This window comes from Salarias fasciatus, chromosome 5 (assembly GCF_902148845.1).
Source record: "Salarias fasciatus chromosome 5, fSalaFa1.1, whole genome shotgun sequence".
NCBI lineage: Eukaryota > Metazoa > Chordata > Actinopteri > Blenniiformes > Blenniidae > Salarias > Salarias fasciatus.
The window spans coordinates 1,471,759-1,490,261 of record NC_043749.1 but is presented as its reverse complement, the minus strand read 5'-3'; the positions used below and the strand labels follow the sequence as shown (position 1 = coordinate 1,490,261).

The 18,503-nt window shown below is 41.0% G+C and overlaps 1 gene segment (V, D, J or C); it reads right to left on the bottom strand.

Annotated features, from left to right (window-relative positions):
• Window positions 1-5,502: 5,502 nt before the first annotated feature.
• LOC115389295 (Ig kappa chain V-III region MOPC 63-like) overlaps window positions 5,503-18,503 on the bottom strand; it is a 204,960-nt gene continuing 191,959 nt past the window's right edge. Inside the window, 2 exon segments of the V gene segment in view lie at window positions 5,503-5,909; window positions 6,866-6,903. Coding sequence covers window positions 5,581-5,909; window positions 6,866-6,903 — 367 coding nt within the window.

The following is an 18,503-nucleotide window of genomic DNA, read 5'->3' as shown; positions in this document are numbered from 1 at the left end:
AAAAACCGTCGTACAAAAACCTCCCTCAGTCAGACTGAAGAGAAACTGAACTGACTGCTGCTCACTGATGCACTTCACTGAACACACACACACACACACACACACACACACACACACACACACACACACACACACACAGTTATCTAGATCAATCAGATCACAATTTACATTAAAAAAAATCTTGAAGGTTTTTTCATCAGACAGTGATGGAGAAAGAGATTGATTTGTCTTTTTTTAAGATTTCGGGCTCTAACTTCGCAGACTGCGCCGAATCCGCCCGCTGTCAGCGGAGCGCAAAGTGCGCCGTCGGCGGATAAAGTCAACGGGGCGTGTCCAGAAAATTGTCCTAATTTCGTGAACCAGGCGCAGTCACGCCTCCATCCCGCCCACTGGCGCAGGTGGCACAAGAGGGAGGAGAGAAAGTGGGTTTAACCCAGCTGAGAGTAATTTGACCAATCAAATGAACACCTCTCCTTTTTTTCAAATGCACTGCAGCAAAGGACACTGCTTCATTAACATGATGAAATACATTTTATTTCCTGGCCTCAATACTAAACCATAGTGAAGCAACAATGTATATGAAGGTATTTTAAAATAAATAATCTCTTGAAGAGCTTGGGGAACCAGACAAATGAAATAACAATGCAGACACATTTACAGGCTAATGCTTCTTTCAGAGCGCCAATCGGCTCCGCCGAGGTCTTTACATACAGTGCGCGCTTTTACGCACGGCACTATTTATTCACAAAGAAAGACAAGGCAAACTGACAGGTGCATGGCTGTAGCAAATGCGTCGTGACAAGATGCAAGATCAATAAAACACTCTAAGAGCCCTCCAAAGACTGTCCGAACCGTGTTTTGGTCCGATGGTGTGAAATAACTTCTGACATCGTGTGGGTTTCCTCCTCAAAATCACAGGTAGAAATGATGATTCACCTGCATGCATATACAGCCGTGCGGGATCCACATAGTTTCCGCGCCTGCAATATGTTCATTTTATCTTTTTTAATCAGATCAATCAACTGAATGAAGCCGCTGTCATTGCGTGGAGTGTGTTGGTGAGCTAGTGACAAACGGACTGATTCTCCATATGAAGGATTTTCTTTAAGCCGGTTCAAAATGACCTGAGAGATCTTCCAGCACAAAATAGAGACTGTTCATGCATGAATGAGGCGACGCAAAGCGGAGAGTCCCTCATTTTCGACTCATTCATGATGACAGAGTTGGTGTCACAGCTCTGTAGAGACAGCGTATCCTGCTCTGGGCCCGGCCGAATTGTACATTGACCCACATGAAACCATTTTCGCGTGTGGTTTGTTTTTCTTTTGTCTTTTCTTTCTTTCTTTCTCTTTTTTTTTTTGTGCGTTTTTTTTTTTTTTGTTGGTTCTTTGCCTGTGGAAGATTGACAGCGGTCGAAACCTAGCGCGAAAATAAGATAAATAAACAAAATATTAAGTCAAGAGGATCAGCAAACCTTTTAATGCCTCATGTCTGCTTTATCAATGCCTCAAATCAGGTTTCAAAATTTATTTAACTTTTTACAGTGCGCATTTGCGCAGCGTCACCTCTCACTGACACTCCGCGCACTTATGTCCCTGATAAACACGCACACACACACCAACACACATAAAAAAGTTGTATTATTAACCGTCAATAATAATCAAAAGCATATTAAAATTAGTAAAATAAGTCTCCCCGGCTGCGCACCAGGACGGACAACTTCCCACACCGTCCCGTCCTCTGCTCATTTGATTCTGGGACTACAGGCTTGACAGGACAAAGGTTTTTATTTAGAAAATATGTTCGTTCTAAAATTAATTTTTGGAAACGAAAAATACATAGTTTGCTGTACTGTGATGGAGAATATAATATTTTACCTGAATCTGTAATTGGCACCTCTGGAGACGCTGCAGTGCTCCTGCTGTCAACTACAGTGTTCACTGTTGTTTTTAATTTTAATACATTAGTTGTTTTTTTTACACCTTTTTATGTTATAATTATTTAGTTGTAAACTGACAGCAGCCTACAGTAATTCTCTATACCTGGAGGTGACGCGTGAGCGCTTCATGCGCCGCTGCAGGTTCTACGCTGGACTGTACAGCAGCTGGAGGTCGATCGGGCATTTTTGGGGCAGCAGGATTAAATTTGTTTCACTGTTTGGCGCGTGCCTGTTCTGACTCTGATTCAGAACATTCCTCCTCTTCACTCCAGTCAAGATCGCTGATGTCCGACACGTCTCCGCCATCCAATTCCCCCTCACTGACCTCCTGTATCATTGCTAAAGCTTCTTCCACCTTATATCTCTTATTTATGCCTGTTTTTATTGTCTTTCTTTTGGGATTTGCTTGATATTTTTGGCCGTCTGTCTGATTGTCTGCTGTCAGAGCTAGCTCCCTGTTCAGATGCGCGCATGAACCAAAACAAATCAATAGCAGAAGAAAAAAAAAGCCCCGTGAAGTGCGTCTTTTTTTATCAGCAGTCTGTGAGACCACTGTTGGCCTTTGGAGGTATAAATGCTTTGTAATATTATTTGTGTCATTGTTAGGACCTTATTTGCTTCAGAAAAACATACAAGACACATATTTAGGAAAAGTCAAAGAATTAGAGGACAGGGAAATTATTTTTCACAGATTTATTTGAATTCCAAAAACCCAAACGGTCTGTCAGAGCATTTTGGCTGTTCTAGTGCTAAAGAAGATAATAAAAACAATTATGTGCTTCATGAGTGATTCTGTGTATCTTTCATGACACTGACAAGCTGTCAGTGTCATCAGATCCTCCTCCCCAGCCTGCTCACACCTTCTGCACTAAACTCTCACTGCGCCCAGCTGATTCTGTCGATCCCTCCCCCTGGTGCGCCGCCACGCCCATCTCGGCGCAAGTGCAGCAGACCGGTCAGAAACCCTCTTCTGCGCCTGTCGAAAATAGGAATGCGCTGTCTCCGCCGCTGATCATCGCAAAGTTGCGCCGTCAAATTAGAGCCCTTCAACTGAAGTGGGATTCGCTGATTTGATCTGTTTTCCAATGAAATTTTATAAATCACTATGTGCAACTGAATTTTTTTTTCAAACCGCTGAAAGTATTTTATGTTCTTTCTAATGCAATTCTCATCATATTTATTTTCATGTGAGAACTGAGAAAACACCACAGCAGAGTCATCTGATTCAGTTTAACAGCTTCCATCACCCCTCACACCACTGCCATCCTGGTTCACAGCCTCGTCACCTCCCACATCGACTGCTGCAGCTCACTCCTCTTTGGTGTCCCCCACAAATCCCTCCATAAGCTCCAATTGGTCCAGAACTCAGCAGCTGCCATCATCACCAAAACCCCTTCCTCTCACCACATGGCCCCCGTCCTCCAGTAGCTCCATTGGCTCCCTGTCAAATTCCAGATGATTTTCAAGATAATTTAGTTTACATTTAAAACCATCCACAACCTCGCCCTCCACCTATCTATCTGATCTCATACACGCTGCCGCCCCCTCATGTTCCCTCAGGTCTTCCTCCTCTCTGACCCCCAACTCTGGAATTCTCTACACCAGACATCCGCAGCATTGATTCTCTTCCTCATTTCAAATCCAGACTCAAAACTCATCTGTTTCAATTTGCCCATCATCCATAATTTCACTCTTTCTTTTTAATTCTCTGGGTTATGTTGTCTGTTGTGGTATTTAATTTATTGTAAAGTGTCCTTGAGTGTTTTGAAAGGCGCTGTGAAATAAAATGCATTATTATTATCACTATTATAATTATCATCATTATTATTTTTGTTATTATTATTATTATTGTTGTTATCAGGACAGAGAGCAGCATTCAGACATGAGGACGAGCAGAGGAGCCTGGAACAAGAGACAGAGTCAGATTACCACCAAAACACACGAGACAAGAAAAGAACCATGACATGCAGGTGTCAGGACCTTTAATAACTTCACCAGAAGAAAAGCAGGGTCATTGTTTTCAGCGATAAAGAGGAAAGGTCAAAGGTCAATGCTCATCTTGACTCCATGTCAGTGAAGATATTAAATCAAGGCAGAAATCTGAGCTTAACCATTGATTCAGAAATGAAATTCAGGAAGAACATTAAGACAATAAAAATCATCTCTTTATCATCTGAAAAAAATATCAGAAGAATTAAAGGATTTCTGACCAAACAAGATTCAGAAAAGCTTGTTCATGCATTTATTTTCAGTAGACTGGATTATTGTAATGCTGTGTTTACAGGTCTCAGGTAAAACTCTGTCAGGCAGCTACAGCTCATCCAGAATGCTGCAACCAGAGTCCTCACAACACAAAGAGGGTGAAGCACATCACACCTGAGCTCCAGGCTCTGCACTGACTTCCTGAGAGTTCAAGGATTGACATCAAAATCTGACTTCTTGAGAAAATAAAGCTTGAAATGATCTGGAGCCTAAATCCATCTCAGATTTCCTGGTAGAACATGAACCATCCAGACCTCTGAGGTCCTCAGGAAGAGGTTTACTGAGTCTTCTCAGAGTCAGAAGAAAGAAGGTGAAGCAGCTTTCAGTTCCTCTGCTCCTCACCTGTAGAACAAACTTCCTGAACGCCTGAGGACTGCTGACACACTCGCCTCTTTTAAATCAGGATTTAAAACATTGTTATTTCCACAGGCTTTCTAATAAACAGCAGACTTCACTTATTTTTGAAGAATGCTCTAGGAAATTAATCGAGGATTAATTTAGTCTCATTTCAAAATTCTGAACTATTTATTTTAATGTTTAGCTGCTTTTGCAGCTGAACAACTATTTGCAATTTCTCCTGTTGGTCGTCTTTTTCATCAAAATATTCACATCTATACAGTTTGAGGGCCATTTCACTGACTGACTGTGTGTTCACTCCTGGACATCAGCCGCTCGTCTTCACGTCTATTGATGTAGAGAAGGGAATGTTTCCCTGGTGGCCGACCACTGGCGTCCTGGAGGTTCACCAATGGACCAAATCAGCGAATCCCATCCTCGTCTCCAAAAACTGTTGTGGAACTTTTATGATCTAAAGCTGACAGTTTTTGGGAAAATTAATCTTCAATGAATGCCTTTTTGGAGTTTATTCGGAGTTCAGGAGTCATACAGACAGCCGGCTTGCCTGCATGACCAAATCAGTCTGAGACACAAAAAGAACTCAAGAAACACTTTAATATTTCATTTTACCAAAACAGGTCTGAACGTTGAGGATGATTTGCTGCTCACAAGAAAGTTCATGAAAACTCAGTTTATGCTCGTTTCACACTCAAAGTTCACTGACTGACTGTGTTTTGAGTCTGTTTGATATGAAAGTAATTCAGCAACAAGAGGTGGAACACTGAGAATATCTATCAAGTGACATTTCTGCTCCAAACAAGGTGTTATGATGATTTGATTGCTGGAAAAAACTCATCCAAGACCAAAGAGTTGACATGAAAAGAGTGTTTATTTTGTCAAAGCTGGAAGAAAATCATGATGAAAGAAGATGAATATTGATGAAGAGAGTTTGGTTTGATGATAGAAGAAAGTGAAAGAGAGTGAATGACAGAGGTGAGATGAGTGTGAGAGTCAAAGCAGTGTGAGAGTCCCAGTGAGTCCGGTCAGGACTGGGAACACTGGTCTCTCCTCAGTGTCTCTCTGAGGGGAGTCTGGGAGCCCTGGGTGGCCTCACAGGTCACAGAGCCCACCTTCCTCCACTGGTCTGCAGGGAGCCTCAGGGTGCTGCTCCAGCTGTAGAGGCCGTCCTTCTGCAGCACCCCGGGGCTCCTGCTCTCCTCCCAGCTGCTGCTGCTGCTGCTGTCCTCCACCTTCCAGCTCAGACTCCAGCCTGAGGGGAAGCCCTTGTTGGCCAGGCACATGAGCGTGGCCTTCCCCTGCTGCAGCTCCTCTCTGGAGGGGGGCAGCACCGTCAGGGTGGGGGGCCTGTCACCTAGGAGACACCAATCAGATGAGAGGACAGGGAGCAGCCAGCTGTCAATCAAACAGCACACACCTGGACAGCTTCAGTGGGACACACATCATTTTGTCCTTCAACAAGTTGCTGCCAGAAGCTTTTTCTGCTCCAGCAGTCACTCACTCACACATTGTTTCACTTCCCCTTAAGAAGCCTCTCATGCACATCAGCACAGAGAGAATCATCCAACAGTTTGACCTGAAACACCTCAAACTACACTGGAAGGAAACTTTAACAACGTGCGCTTCACATCAAAATAAATGTTTTTCAATGTTTAGAGCAACATTTAAAAAACGTTGATAAGATCATATATGGTTTTGACCAATTTTTTATCATCACAAGTTGTATATAAATGTGAAATAACATGAATATAGTACGAATAACAGAAACAGAATGTAGAGACATTAAATAGCACTAAAAATAAATCCAGCTTTGATGAAGAGACTCTCAATAAAACTAGAAGAATAAAGCCTGCACACATTACAACACAAACACATTTCAAACAGTGGACATGTAAACTAAAACTCAGTCCAAAGACAGACCAGTGCACCAAAACTGTCAATAAATACACAGGTCAGTCTAAAAACACATTCAACATGAGACTGGTAGAGTTAAAACAGTGTGTTACACAGCCATCAGTGTCTGACTGAGCACATTTAAAGAGTCACAATATATATTTTTGTGACAGATCATCTTGATGTCATTTAATCCAGTTCAAATTTCAAAATAACATGTTTTCCTGGTGATAAAATTAAAGCAGAACAGATCTGAGCTATAGCACATGAAATCAGGGAAGATTCAAACTTGATCAGTAAAATAATTATAATGAAAAAACATGAACATATCATTCTCATGTCAAATAATTCAAAACAAAGTTTAATGTCAAAATTTCAAATATTTATCTGTCAGTATTAAAAGTAGAATCAACTTACTTCCAACATCCAGTCTGGTTCCTCCACCGAACGTGAGCCTCAGTGATACAAACTCATTGAGCCACTGTACAAAAACCTCTGACTGTAGAGAGACACCACTCTCTGACTGTGAAACAAGCAAACTCTACAAAACTACTTTTACTTTCTCATTCAAACTCAACAGACCAGTTCTTCAACTGAATATGTGCAATTTTATATGTATATTTAGAGAGAATTTTTCAACAATTGTTTTCCATTTTGTAAAATTATTTTATTGGAATGTATTTCAATATAAATTTAACAACATTAGAAATACACATCATGATTTTAATATCATATTTATCAAAATCGAAAACCAATCTACTGAAAATTCCTGCAATAGTTTGTGTCCAGAGTGAAAATGATTGATTAAAGTAATCCAAGTCCCTGTTGGAGTCAGTCAGAGCATTTCCATAGAGAGCCACTTTGCATCAGCAGCACCATGCTCCAGTGCTCTGGGAGAGTTTATAGTCCTGACAGTTGAAGACTGGATGACTGACAGCTGTCCTTCAGGACAACAGAAGACAGAGAAATCCTCCTCATCACAAACATGAGTGTGATCTGCGTCCTCATCTGGACTCTCCTCTGCTGCTGCTTCACAGGTAAAGTCCAGAGAATCCAACTCCTCTCCTCTATGAACATCCGTCCCTCTGAAATGAAGCCCACAAAACCATGAGGCTGCTTTCTCTTTCTGTCTGTGTCTCCAGAGTCCAGAGGCCAGGTCACAGTGACTCAGTCTGCAGCAGTCAGCTCTGCTGTGGGACAAACCGTCACCATCACATGTAGGACAAGTCAGACTACCAGCTATTTAGCCTGGTACCAACAGAAAGATGGACAACCTCCTAAAAGGCTCATTTACTACACCAGCACTCGAGATTCAGGGACTCCAGGTCGTTTTACAGGCAGTGGATCAAACTCTGACTTCTCTCTGACCATCAGTGGAGTTCAAGCTGAAGATGCTGCAGTTTATTACTGTCAGAGTTATCATTCTATCAACAGTCAATATGTGTTCACACAGTGAAAAACCGTCGTACAAAAACCTCCCTCAGTCAGACTGAACAGAAACTGAACTGACTGTTGCTCACTGATACACTTCATTGAACACACAATCCAGCGCCCACACAGTGTACACACCAGCATGTGTTGCAGGTTATTGTTCTTTTTTCAAATCATTTTTGGAAAAAGGCACCCGTATCATTGAGTTGGATGGCCAAACCTCTTCTCCCATTCAATAAATCCAAATCTGAAATCCTCCTGTTTGGTCCCTCAAATCCCACCATCCCCATAGACAAAGCCTCTGTCCTCCCTGACACAAACGTCAAAGTATCAGTCAGAAATATCACTGTCATCTTTGAATCAAACTTGTTTCTCCATCTTTACAACATCAGATGTCTCCTCCAGCTCCAGTTCATCTCTAAATTGATTAATTTAGTATCCAGTTGTGATCTAGAAAACATTTTTTTCCACTTTAGAAAAACATGCTGTGGAGACCACGCTGACAGAACGTGAACCTTCCTTCAAAAAGCTCCATAAAACTCAATTTTTCCTACATCATGAAGATGAAACATGAGAAAAGAATGTGAATCAATACAAAGTTTCACTTAGAGAGATTTAACATTGTTTTGACTGCAACAAGTTTGACAATGCCAATAAACACAGTGATAATATCATTCACAAAGTGATTTCAATCAAAGGACTACCAATAAAAGAAGACTTTATAACTTCTGTTCAAACACTGAGATGTGGATTCCAAAGACAAAAAAGTTAATATCAATATTATTGGTGGTGTTTTCTATGATCCTCAGTGCAAACGTGAGCCATGAAAGTGGGAGTGACTGTGTGTGTGTGTGTGTGTGTGTTTGTGTGTGTGTGTGTGTGTGTGTGTGTGTGTCTGTGTGTTTGTGTGTGTGTACACATTTGCGTGTGGTGAAGGTGTGGCTGTATTATTATTTATCATATCCTGATTTTGGTTTTAAATGAGGCCAAGTAACCAGTCATCATTCTTCTTCCATATGCTGGTCCAGTCTGAAATTGGTTTTAAAAAAATAATTAATAAATCAATAATTATAATAATATTAATATTAGTAAAAATAATAATAACAGTTCTAAAAATAAAAATGCCCAAATGATTAATCACAATTAGAAATTCTTTATTGCTCCCATTCTAAGTGAAGAGAGTACATAGGCAACAGTACAGAAATAAGCCCAATTAAGTGGCAAGTAAGCAAAAACATAAGGATGAGTAATTAAATAAACAACAGGCAGGAATGGTTTACAGAGTTGCTCTGTGGTGGAATCAGTGTTTTACTGAAGGAATTCCACTGTCTGACCAGCACATCATTATTCCAAAATTATACAATTAGTGTAATGCACCAGTCACAGGCAATAACAAAAATGTATAGGCCATAAATCCTCTTATAGTAGCTGGAGCTTTTATTTGTCTCAAGTGTAGCTGGCACCAGGCTTTTAATGGAAGGAGGCAGTTATAAGAGAGAGGCTTATATTTTAAAATTTTCAAAAAGAGCAGAAAGATCTTTTGTGTCAGTTTGAACCTAGTAAAATGTACTGAGCTCATTTATTGAAAACAAGTATCAAACAGTACTGAAACAGTAGTAAACAGTAGTGCAGTTTAGAGCTGGGGGGTATATAGAATTAATTAGAATAATTCGATTTTATTTTTTCAATTGATGTGAAAAAAATTAAATCTCAACATCGAGTTTAATGTTTTCTGTCCCTCCGCCATTTTTACCGGACGCGTGTAATACACACAGTCGCCATACCAGGAGGACTGGCGCTGTAGCACAGACTACTGTCAGTACAGCGCCGCAGCGCTTCACAGAAAAAAAGTAAAGACAGAAAAAAAAAAACAGAAAACAGGCGGGAGGCGGCTTTTATGAGCTTTTTTCAAAGAAGCACCCGGTCATTAAAGGAGATGGGCTTTTAAATGAATATAGGTCATTATTAGAGGATTTACGGTATATTCTTAACCAAAACTCAAAGAATTTGGATGCATATATAGGCAGTGGTGTTGTGGTCCCTGTAGAAGTGGGTATACTCTCAAATTTTGCCTTTTTTTAAGTAATCCAGAAAAACACCCTATTTTAGCTATGGTCACATATAAGATGAATATTCACTTTCTCCAAAATCCATCAGTAATACTTGCTCACTATTATAAAATTATCCGGACTTGATCAGGAGTCGTTAGTAGTTTTACTGGTCACACAAGCAGCCTGCATGAATGTAAATACATTTTTTTTAATTAAAAGTATTATCTGCTGACTTTGGTCATGCAGTAATACGTTTGTGGCTCACCTCTGCAATTGCTCGAGCTACTTCGACTTCCAGTCTGGAATCCGTCACCTTCCGTCTGCCAATGCCATTTTGGGCGCAGAAACGTCGTATATTTGCTTTAGAGAATCCCCTACTTAATCCACATTCATACTGAAGGTGACTCGATATTTCTTGATCAGAACAGCCTTGTCTTATCATATTTTGTATTACATCTTGGTATGGTAACAGTGTTGAATCCATCCTGATGTTTGCCTTTCCTCCCGATAGTTAAACATCTGGAGATGCAAAGGAAAAAACTTGCCATTTGAAAGCTATTTTTATCTGTATCTATGAACGACTGTCAGACCAGCCAATAATAATGCCTCTCGTCATCATCACAGCCTATCAAAATGCGCGAACCATCAAGATGTGGGCCGCGATCTGGAAGGAGCTGGATTAATCAATTTGAGCGCCAATAATTTGAGCGCCAGTCTTTGAGAAACCGGTGAATTGAGCGCCAATCCGCCTCATTTCGGACCAGACGGAGCACGGAGCAGACACAAGAGACGAGAGAAAAAAATGGAGACATTTGTTTGTTTTAGAGGGAGCAAAAGGGTCATTCTGAAACTGGTGGATATGCGGTCCGACAGAATTGGACACATTTTCCAGGTGTGTTGGCGATTGATATCTTCAATGACGAATTTCCTATTTCTAAACCTATAGCAACAGCTGTGTGTGAGTTCAAACAATGTCAGTAATATCTAAATTGGCGATTTATACTGTAATGTCGGCGACGGTGAAATAAGGAGCGTTTTGGTACTCCACAAATCCGACTTTATTACAGGAACACAAACACATCACCAATGGAGCTTCCTATGCCACAGCAATACCAAGAATCACTCAGGGTGGAACATGAACACAGAACCCGGCCAAAATAACACACTAAACGATGCATAACGTAATGTCACAAAACAACAACTTAAAAGCAATAACACAATTGAGTTTGAAACGAGGAAAACACCCCCCTCGAGAACATGTCCCATAATGCCTTTCGGCCATTCACCCCAGACCGCCGCTACAATACATTTATACGGAGTAGAGGAAAGGGAATGCTATCTACTGCCAGCGCTCCCTGGAATTAAATTACAACGGCATTCAGAGCTATTGTAATGCCCCGGAGTAGGGACTAGTTCTTGTGCAGTGATTTTCTACAAGGACCATCGTACATATATGCGCATGCGCAGTGTTATGTTGACATTAGCAATGGAGGGAAGCTCAGGCATGTGTTCCTGGCTGCATTTCATTTTCATTCATTTATTAAAGTTCCTGAACATTACAATTGTTGAAATATTATTGGCGTGTTAACTTTGTTTTTGTTTTTTTGTCTTTTTAGGTCAGCGCAGCTCACCTCTACATCACTGATGCCAGCAATATTGCAATTTTTCCCATGGATGATGGGAGTTTCAGCTCCCTTGATCTCTGTGACCGTGGTCACTATCAGGTTCACGGCAGAGAAGCAGGACAGAGTCAGCTGGCAGCCCCATCCCCATCCCCATCACCATCTCGGTTCACATTTCGGCAGCAATCAGCCACTGGAAACATGGGCCTGCTGCCAAGATCTGTGACCACACCTAGGTCATTCCAAAGGTAGGAGGGGCTTCATTATGGAGAAATATTATTTTAAATGTTTAGGGACAATGTTTTAATGGGAGTCAAGATTTTTCTAAATAACCTCAACTTGAAAAATACTGTTACTATATGGCTATAATGTAAAGCAAATATAGGTTTCGCCAGCAGAGGCCCCTCGGTAAGTATCAGTAGAAGTCTGTCGTCAGTCCGCGATGGGCAGTGGACAGATTGTGCTCCTGTTTTTGAATATTTCCCTGTTTTTGCAGTTCCTGAAAAAATAAATATGTTACTCGAGAGATGAGCTGGCCCATCATTTTCAACAATGTAACACATGCATTCTTCAATCAAGCAAATGGCCTATGACATGGTAACTTGCTTTGTGCCACTGTTCTTTATATTACAGGTCAATCCATGTGTCCAATATCGTTGATGGAAAACTGATCTCCGCAAGGGTGGTTGTGGTTCGATTTTTGGAAGAAGAGGCCAGCGTGCCAGTGATTGCTGAAAAAGTGAAAGTGGCCATGGGGAACGATGAAAGCTACATCCTGAAGGACAATCTTGGAAATGAAATTGTTGAGTCAGAAGGCACATTGGGTAACTTTCAATAAGACTTCCTATTTGTTTTTCATTCATGCCAAATATGTGCTGTATGTATAAATGACTTGTTATGGTGTGAATGCAGTGGCAGTACATGAAGCCTAATCCATTGTCTTTGCCTCTTTACTCTGCATGTGTCTTGTAGGAGCCCTCTATTGGAGACAGAATGCCAGGAAAATCCATGCAGTTGAGATGTCAGCTTTCGCAAGATTTTATCAAAGAAGATCAAGAACCAGGTATTGTTTAGATTGCAAAATATTAGTAGATGAAAGTTTGAACTAACCAGCCCATTACACATGCATGTTGTAAAGAAGGCCAGAAGTGAGATTGAAGGATAATGATGTGCTGCATGTTGTTCACTGCCAATTGGTTTTGACTTACCAAACCTTTAGATAATCCTCAGGACAAAGTGACAGGACTGTGCAGCAGCTGTCAGTTCATTGTCCTTCATATGTATTGTCAATGTAGTCACCATTTCAACAAATATTCTGATAGCTTTTTACCGATTTAATGAAACTGAGAGGCTGACGCTCGGCCTGTCGCTCTGTCTGACACTGACGCACCTCTCAAAGAATTCACTGCAATCGCCAGATGTGTTTAACTTTTTATGAACAACAACCAAAAAAACATGATGAACTCATAATGTGCTCAAACTCACAATTTAAGTGATCACAGCGACCAAAGAAAGTAGCGATCCTCAAAAAATACGGTGACCCAGCTCAACCTCTCTCCCCTCACGAGTCACAACACACGTGAACAGGTAATTATAGTAATTTAATATCGCTGCTCACATTCATGTGACCCGCTACCCCCCGACTCAATATGATCACATTGCATAGATCATAAACAACACCAAAAATATGAAAAGTCACAAACCCTCCCAATAATTGTACAGTAAAATACACCCCACAGTTCATTTGTGGCTCCAACAAGCTTAAACATATAATCTGGCAGTAGTTACATTTTCCAGATAAACAGTCAAGACAATATTTCTTAACATTTGATCAGGAACATTTTATCTGTTGTGGGATACACATTATTGCACACAGCTAAATGTATTTTAAAAGGAATCAACCTTTAATGGCTACTACTTGATATGCTAAATATTTGCAAAATGTTTCAAATCTAGAAATGAACTATCTGGAGCCCACACACTGAGGGAGCAGCTGGAGGACCTGCTGGAGGCATCCCATGGTCTGGAGGAAGTCACCCAAAAGATCACCGACATCGTGGATGCCAGTCGTGACCTTGCAGTTCGAAGGCCAGAAGTCAGGCAGGCCTTCCTGTGCTTGATCTGCAGAGGTAATGTGTCAATTCTGCATGTTTGAAAATTGTTGCCTTTATAACAGAAGTGATCACATGGAACATGACAACAATTCCTTCAATGATGGTCTGATATTGAGTACATTTGACATTTTGACAGTGATTAGAATTTCACTGTAATTTGACATTTATTTTGTTTGTTTGCCACAAACAACTACTTTTTTCCTGACCCCAGTTCATTTTAAAGTATATTCTCCTCTAAAATTTTTTGATTCATCAGTGTTTGTCTTCAATGCATGTCTCAGAAACAGTCCAGAATATCAATTTTCCATTTTCTTTTTTCATAGATGTAATGACCCAGCCCATGTTCTCCTGCTGCTGCCGAAGCCTGGTGGGATGCAGAGTCTGTGTGGAAGAGTGGAGAAGCACATCCCCCCACTGTCTCAAATGCAGAGATGACAATCCAGCATACACAGAAGTGGCTGGACTGTGTGCAGCTCTGGCAACAATTAAATGTTTGTCATAATTGCCAGTTCCGTCCTGGCAAGATGTTCATTTGTTATTTTGTTTGTTCGTTTTTCAGTGCATAGTTCTGTTGTGTTGAATTGTTCATTGTTTTGTTCAAATAAATTACACTTGAATATGTGTCATGTGTGTTTAGATCTGACAGAGATGCAGACACTTTTTATGCGCATGCCAAATTAATAGTTCTTTGTTGGATTTCAGCATCACATCAGTGAGGTGTAGATTGAGAGGGGGAATCACATTGTTAAGACTTAGATTAATTGGACATGATTAATGTTATATTTACACAGGATGACCCGAGTTGCTGTAGTTTAAGGTCTAAATCCAATGATACCAGACATTTGATGAAGCTTTTAAAACTGGAGTGCAGTTTTTGCGACCCAGTCCTTCCTTGTGAGAGATAATTTTTAGACTGTGGTCACATGATCCTGTCATTTCTAAACAAAAATATGAATAATCCAGATTCCCATGATTGGATGTTCAACAGAACTTTATGGAGTTAATAACCAGATGGATATAGGTAAGAATTAACAGTAAGATTTATTTTCTGATTCCCTCTTTGAGAGAAATAATGACAAAAGAAAACCTCATCTGAGGACAGACCACATCCAGTTCTCAGCTTGTTGATCTATTGTCCTCTGATGGCTTTACAGATATATTAAAGTGAGGGCATACAGCCTGCGAAACTGCTTCTTTCCAAGAGCTATCAACATCCTAAACTCTACAGTGAACCAACTACTCAACAATATAATGCAGCTCTGTCTCTGCCGCTGTTTACTCAATCATATCCACTCACCCTGTGCAATACAGTCACGCATACAGTCCACTTTTTTACATATTGTTCTTTAAAATTCTTTCACATAAAAAATGTTTATCCTTTGTGATATTTATATTGTATATTTGCTATATTGTTATATCTGTTGTGCCTGCAGTGGAAAAGAGAAATTATCCAATTGCATTGTACACTGTATAAAAACAATAAGACCATTCTGACTGTAATGGCTCCAGTTTCAGTGATCGCGTCATATGTGGAAATGAATTATGATGCTTCTCTGTCAGAAGTACCATTTGAAACGTGTACTGAAGCGAGCTGTTGTCCTGGTTTTATATTTCCATGGCAACACATGAAAACAATCCTACAAGAATAACTTGCACAACTCCACTGTGTTCCTCCACTGATCACAGATAATTGACGCGACAGTCCACTCAGAGCTTGATTAGTAAACAACCGCATGACATTTATTTTTTTCACATTTCGATTGATTAATTAAGACATTGAGCACTGAACACAGAGAGATGAGGAGATCAATACAGGGCGACTCCTGCTGGTCATTTTTTGTAGGTACTTTCATGAAGTCAAGAGTCGAAAAAATGCAGTTCAGAGGCCAACAATTACAACCAAAGAGCAGCAAAGCACAGAGTAATCATACTAGCGTAGTAGCAATATTGCTACGATGATATATTTGCAGTCCTGACAGGAGGCTGGAGCAGCTGCAGTCAGAATCGTGTAAAGATAGACTTTTACTCTGAAGAGCACGGTGCAAACATGAGCCAATCAGAAGCGAGAAGTGTTGAGCCCCGCCCACCTGTCAAAAATGAAAAAACCAGTGGAAAATCCGTTTTGTCAGTCAGAACGGAAAAACGAGAAAACGAGTTGAATTCTCATTTTTTCATTTTGCCCAAAAACGAAAAAACGAGAAAACGACCTGTTTATTGGAATCTGATGATGTCAATTTGATAGGAAGTCAAACTAACAAAAGGTACCTTGTTCAACAACTATTTTGAATTTCTCCTGTTGGTCGCCTTTTTCATCAAAATATTCACATCTATAGACAGTTTGAGGGCCATTTCACTGACTGACTGTGTGTTCACTCCTGGACATCAGCCGCTCGTCTTCACGTCTATTGATGTAGAGAAGGGAATGTTTCCCTGGTGGCCGACCACTGGCGTCCTGGAGGTTCACCAATGGTCTTTTTGGAGTTTATTCGGAGTTTATTCGGAGTTCAGGAGTCCCTCCCCTCCACTGTCCGCCGGGTCATCGTTCACGTCGGGACTAACGACACGGCCCGGCGGCAGTCGGAGGTCAACAAGCAGGATTTTAAGGACCTTTTTAACCTGTTGGAGAGCTGTGGAAGGTCGGTTTTTATCTCTGGACCTTTGCCGACCTTCTTCAGGGGCGCTGAACGCTTCTCCAGACTGCTCGGCTTAAACACCTGGCTTCAGCGCTCCTGCACAGCCTCCAACTTTTATTTCATTGATAATTTTAACCTTTTCTGGAACCGCCCAGCTTTTTATCATCAGGACGGACTTCACCCGAGCACGCTGGGCAGCTCCATTTTAGCAGGTAACATTCAGCATACAGTCCACACATCCCCCACTGACTGACTACCTGCAAGCCCCCCCCATCCACCACACGCCACACACACCCCTCACACACCTTCACTGCCCCCGGACACACCACACACTATCCACAGCATCCCAGTTATCACCTCGTGCAGACGCCACATCCCCCGGACTGTTCTTAAACACAAAAAGACTGTTTTAACAGTGAAACTTCACCGAGAGCGCACATCCAGTCCGCCCACCACCATTAACATGGCCCTGCTGAATGTGCGCTCTCTTTTAAACAAATCCTTTATTATTAATGATCTTATTTTAGATAATAACTTGGACAGTCTGCTTTTAACTGAGACATGGCTTGGCACCGATGCACCTGTTATCCTCACTGAGGCTTCCCCACCGAGTTTTAACTTTTTATTTTCAACCAGACAGGGTAAGAGGGGTGGAGGGACTGCTACCATTTTAAAAACTTCATTTAGTGCGTGTGCAGTAGCTTTTAACAGTTTTACATCCTTTGAGCACCACGCCTTTATTTTTAGCAGTCCCCCGATCCTGTGTTTAACAGTATACAGACCCCCTCAGTACTCTAGTCTTTTTATTTGTGAATTTTCAGAACTTTTAACAATAATTCATTCTAAATATAGTAGAATTTTAATAACTGGTGATTTTAACTTACACCTTGATGACAACTCGGACTCTACGTCCAGAGAATTCTTAAACCTTTTAAACTGTTTAGATTTTAAACAGCATGTCACACAGCCAACTCACAACAGAGGACACACCCTGGACCTGGTTATAACCCAGGGTCTGTCCATCAGTGTGTCCTCTGGTGTTGACCTGGCTGTGTCTGACCACTACTGTGTGTTTTTTAACATCACCAGTTTTAACCAGCAGGAAGCCCCGGTGAGAACAGTGAGGAGACGCTACCTTACTTCTGAAGTGGCTGCAGATTTTATAGAGATTTTACAGAGCACTCCTGCAGTGATTTTACCTGCATCTTGTGATTTTATTGTTGACGATTTTAACAGTAAACTGAAGTCCAGTCTGGATTCAGTCGCTCCACTTTTAACTAAAACAATCAAGGGCCATTCCAAACCCCCGTGGAGGAGAAATGATATAGTCATCAAACTGAAAAGAAACTGCAGGAGTGCTGAAAGAAGGTGGAGAAAATCCAAGTTGACTGTACATCACGACATTCTACGTCAACAACTCAAAATTTACAATAATGCAGTTAAACAGGCCCGAACTTCCCACTTCTCTAAACTTATTTCAGACAATAAAGACAACCCCCGGTTCCTCTTCTCCACCTTCAACATTTTAACTGGCACTAATTTTAATAAAGCTTTTAAGGAGCCAACAGACGCTCTCTGTGAAGACTTTGCAGACCACTTCAGAGCTAAAATCATGGACATCAGGTCTAGTCTTTTACCCCAACAGGTTTTATCAGTGAACACAGCTGAACCGTTGTCCATGCCTGAGGAAACACTGGACAGTTTTGACCTGGTTGATGCGAGGACTCTTGGTCCAGTTTTCTCCCAAGTAAAATCTACAACCTGCCTTTTAGATCCCATCCCCACCACTTTTTAAATCACTTTATGGATTCCTGGAGGAACAGATTTTAAATATCATGAACAGCTCTCTTCAGACGGGTGTCTTCCCCACTGCCTTTAAAACGGCGGTGGTGAAGCCCCTTCTGAAGAAGAGCAGTTTAGACCCCGATGTTTTTAATAACTACAGACCAGTATCCAACTTACCATTTTTAAGTAAAGTTTTAGAAAGACTGGTTTTTAACCAAGTCAATGACTTTTTAATGATTAATAACATTTTAGAAAGACATCAGTCTGGTTTTAGAGTGAACCACAGTACCGAGACGGCCCTTTTAAAGATTTTAAATGATATCAGGTGGAATTTAGATAATAAAAAGCTCACAGTGATGGTTCTACTGGACCTGAGTGCTGCATTTGATACAGTAGACCACCACATTTTAATAAATAGA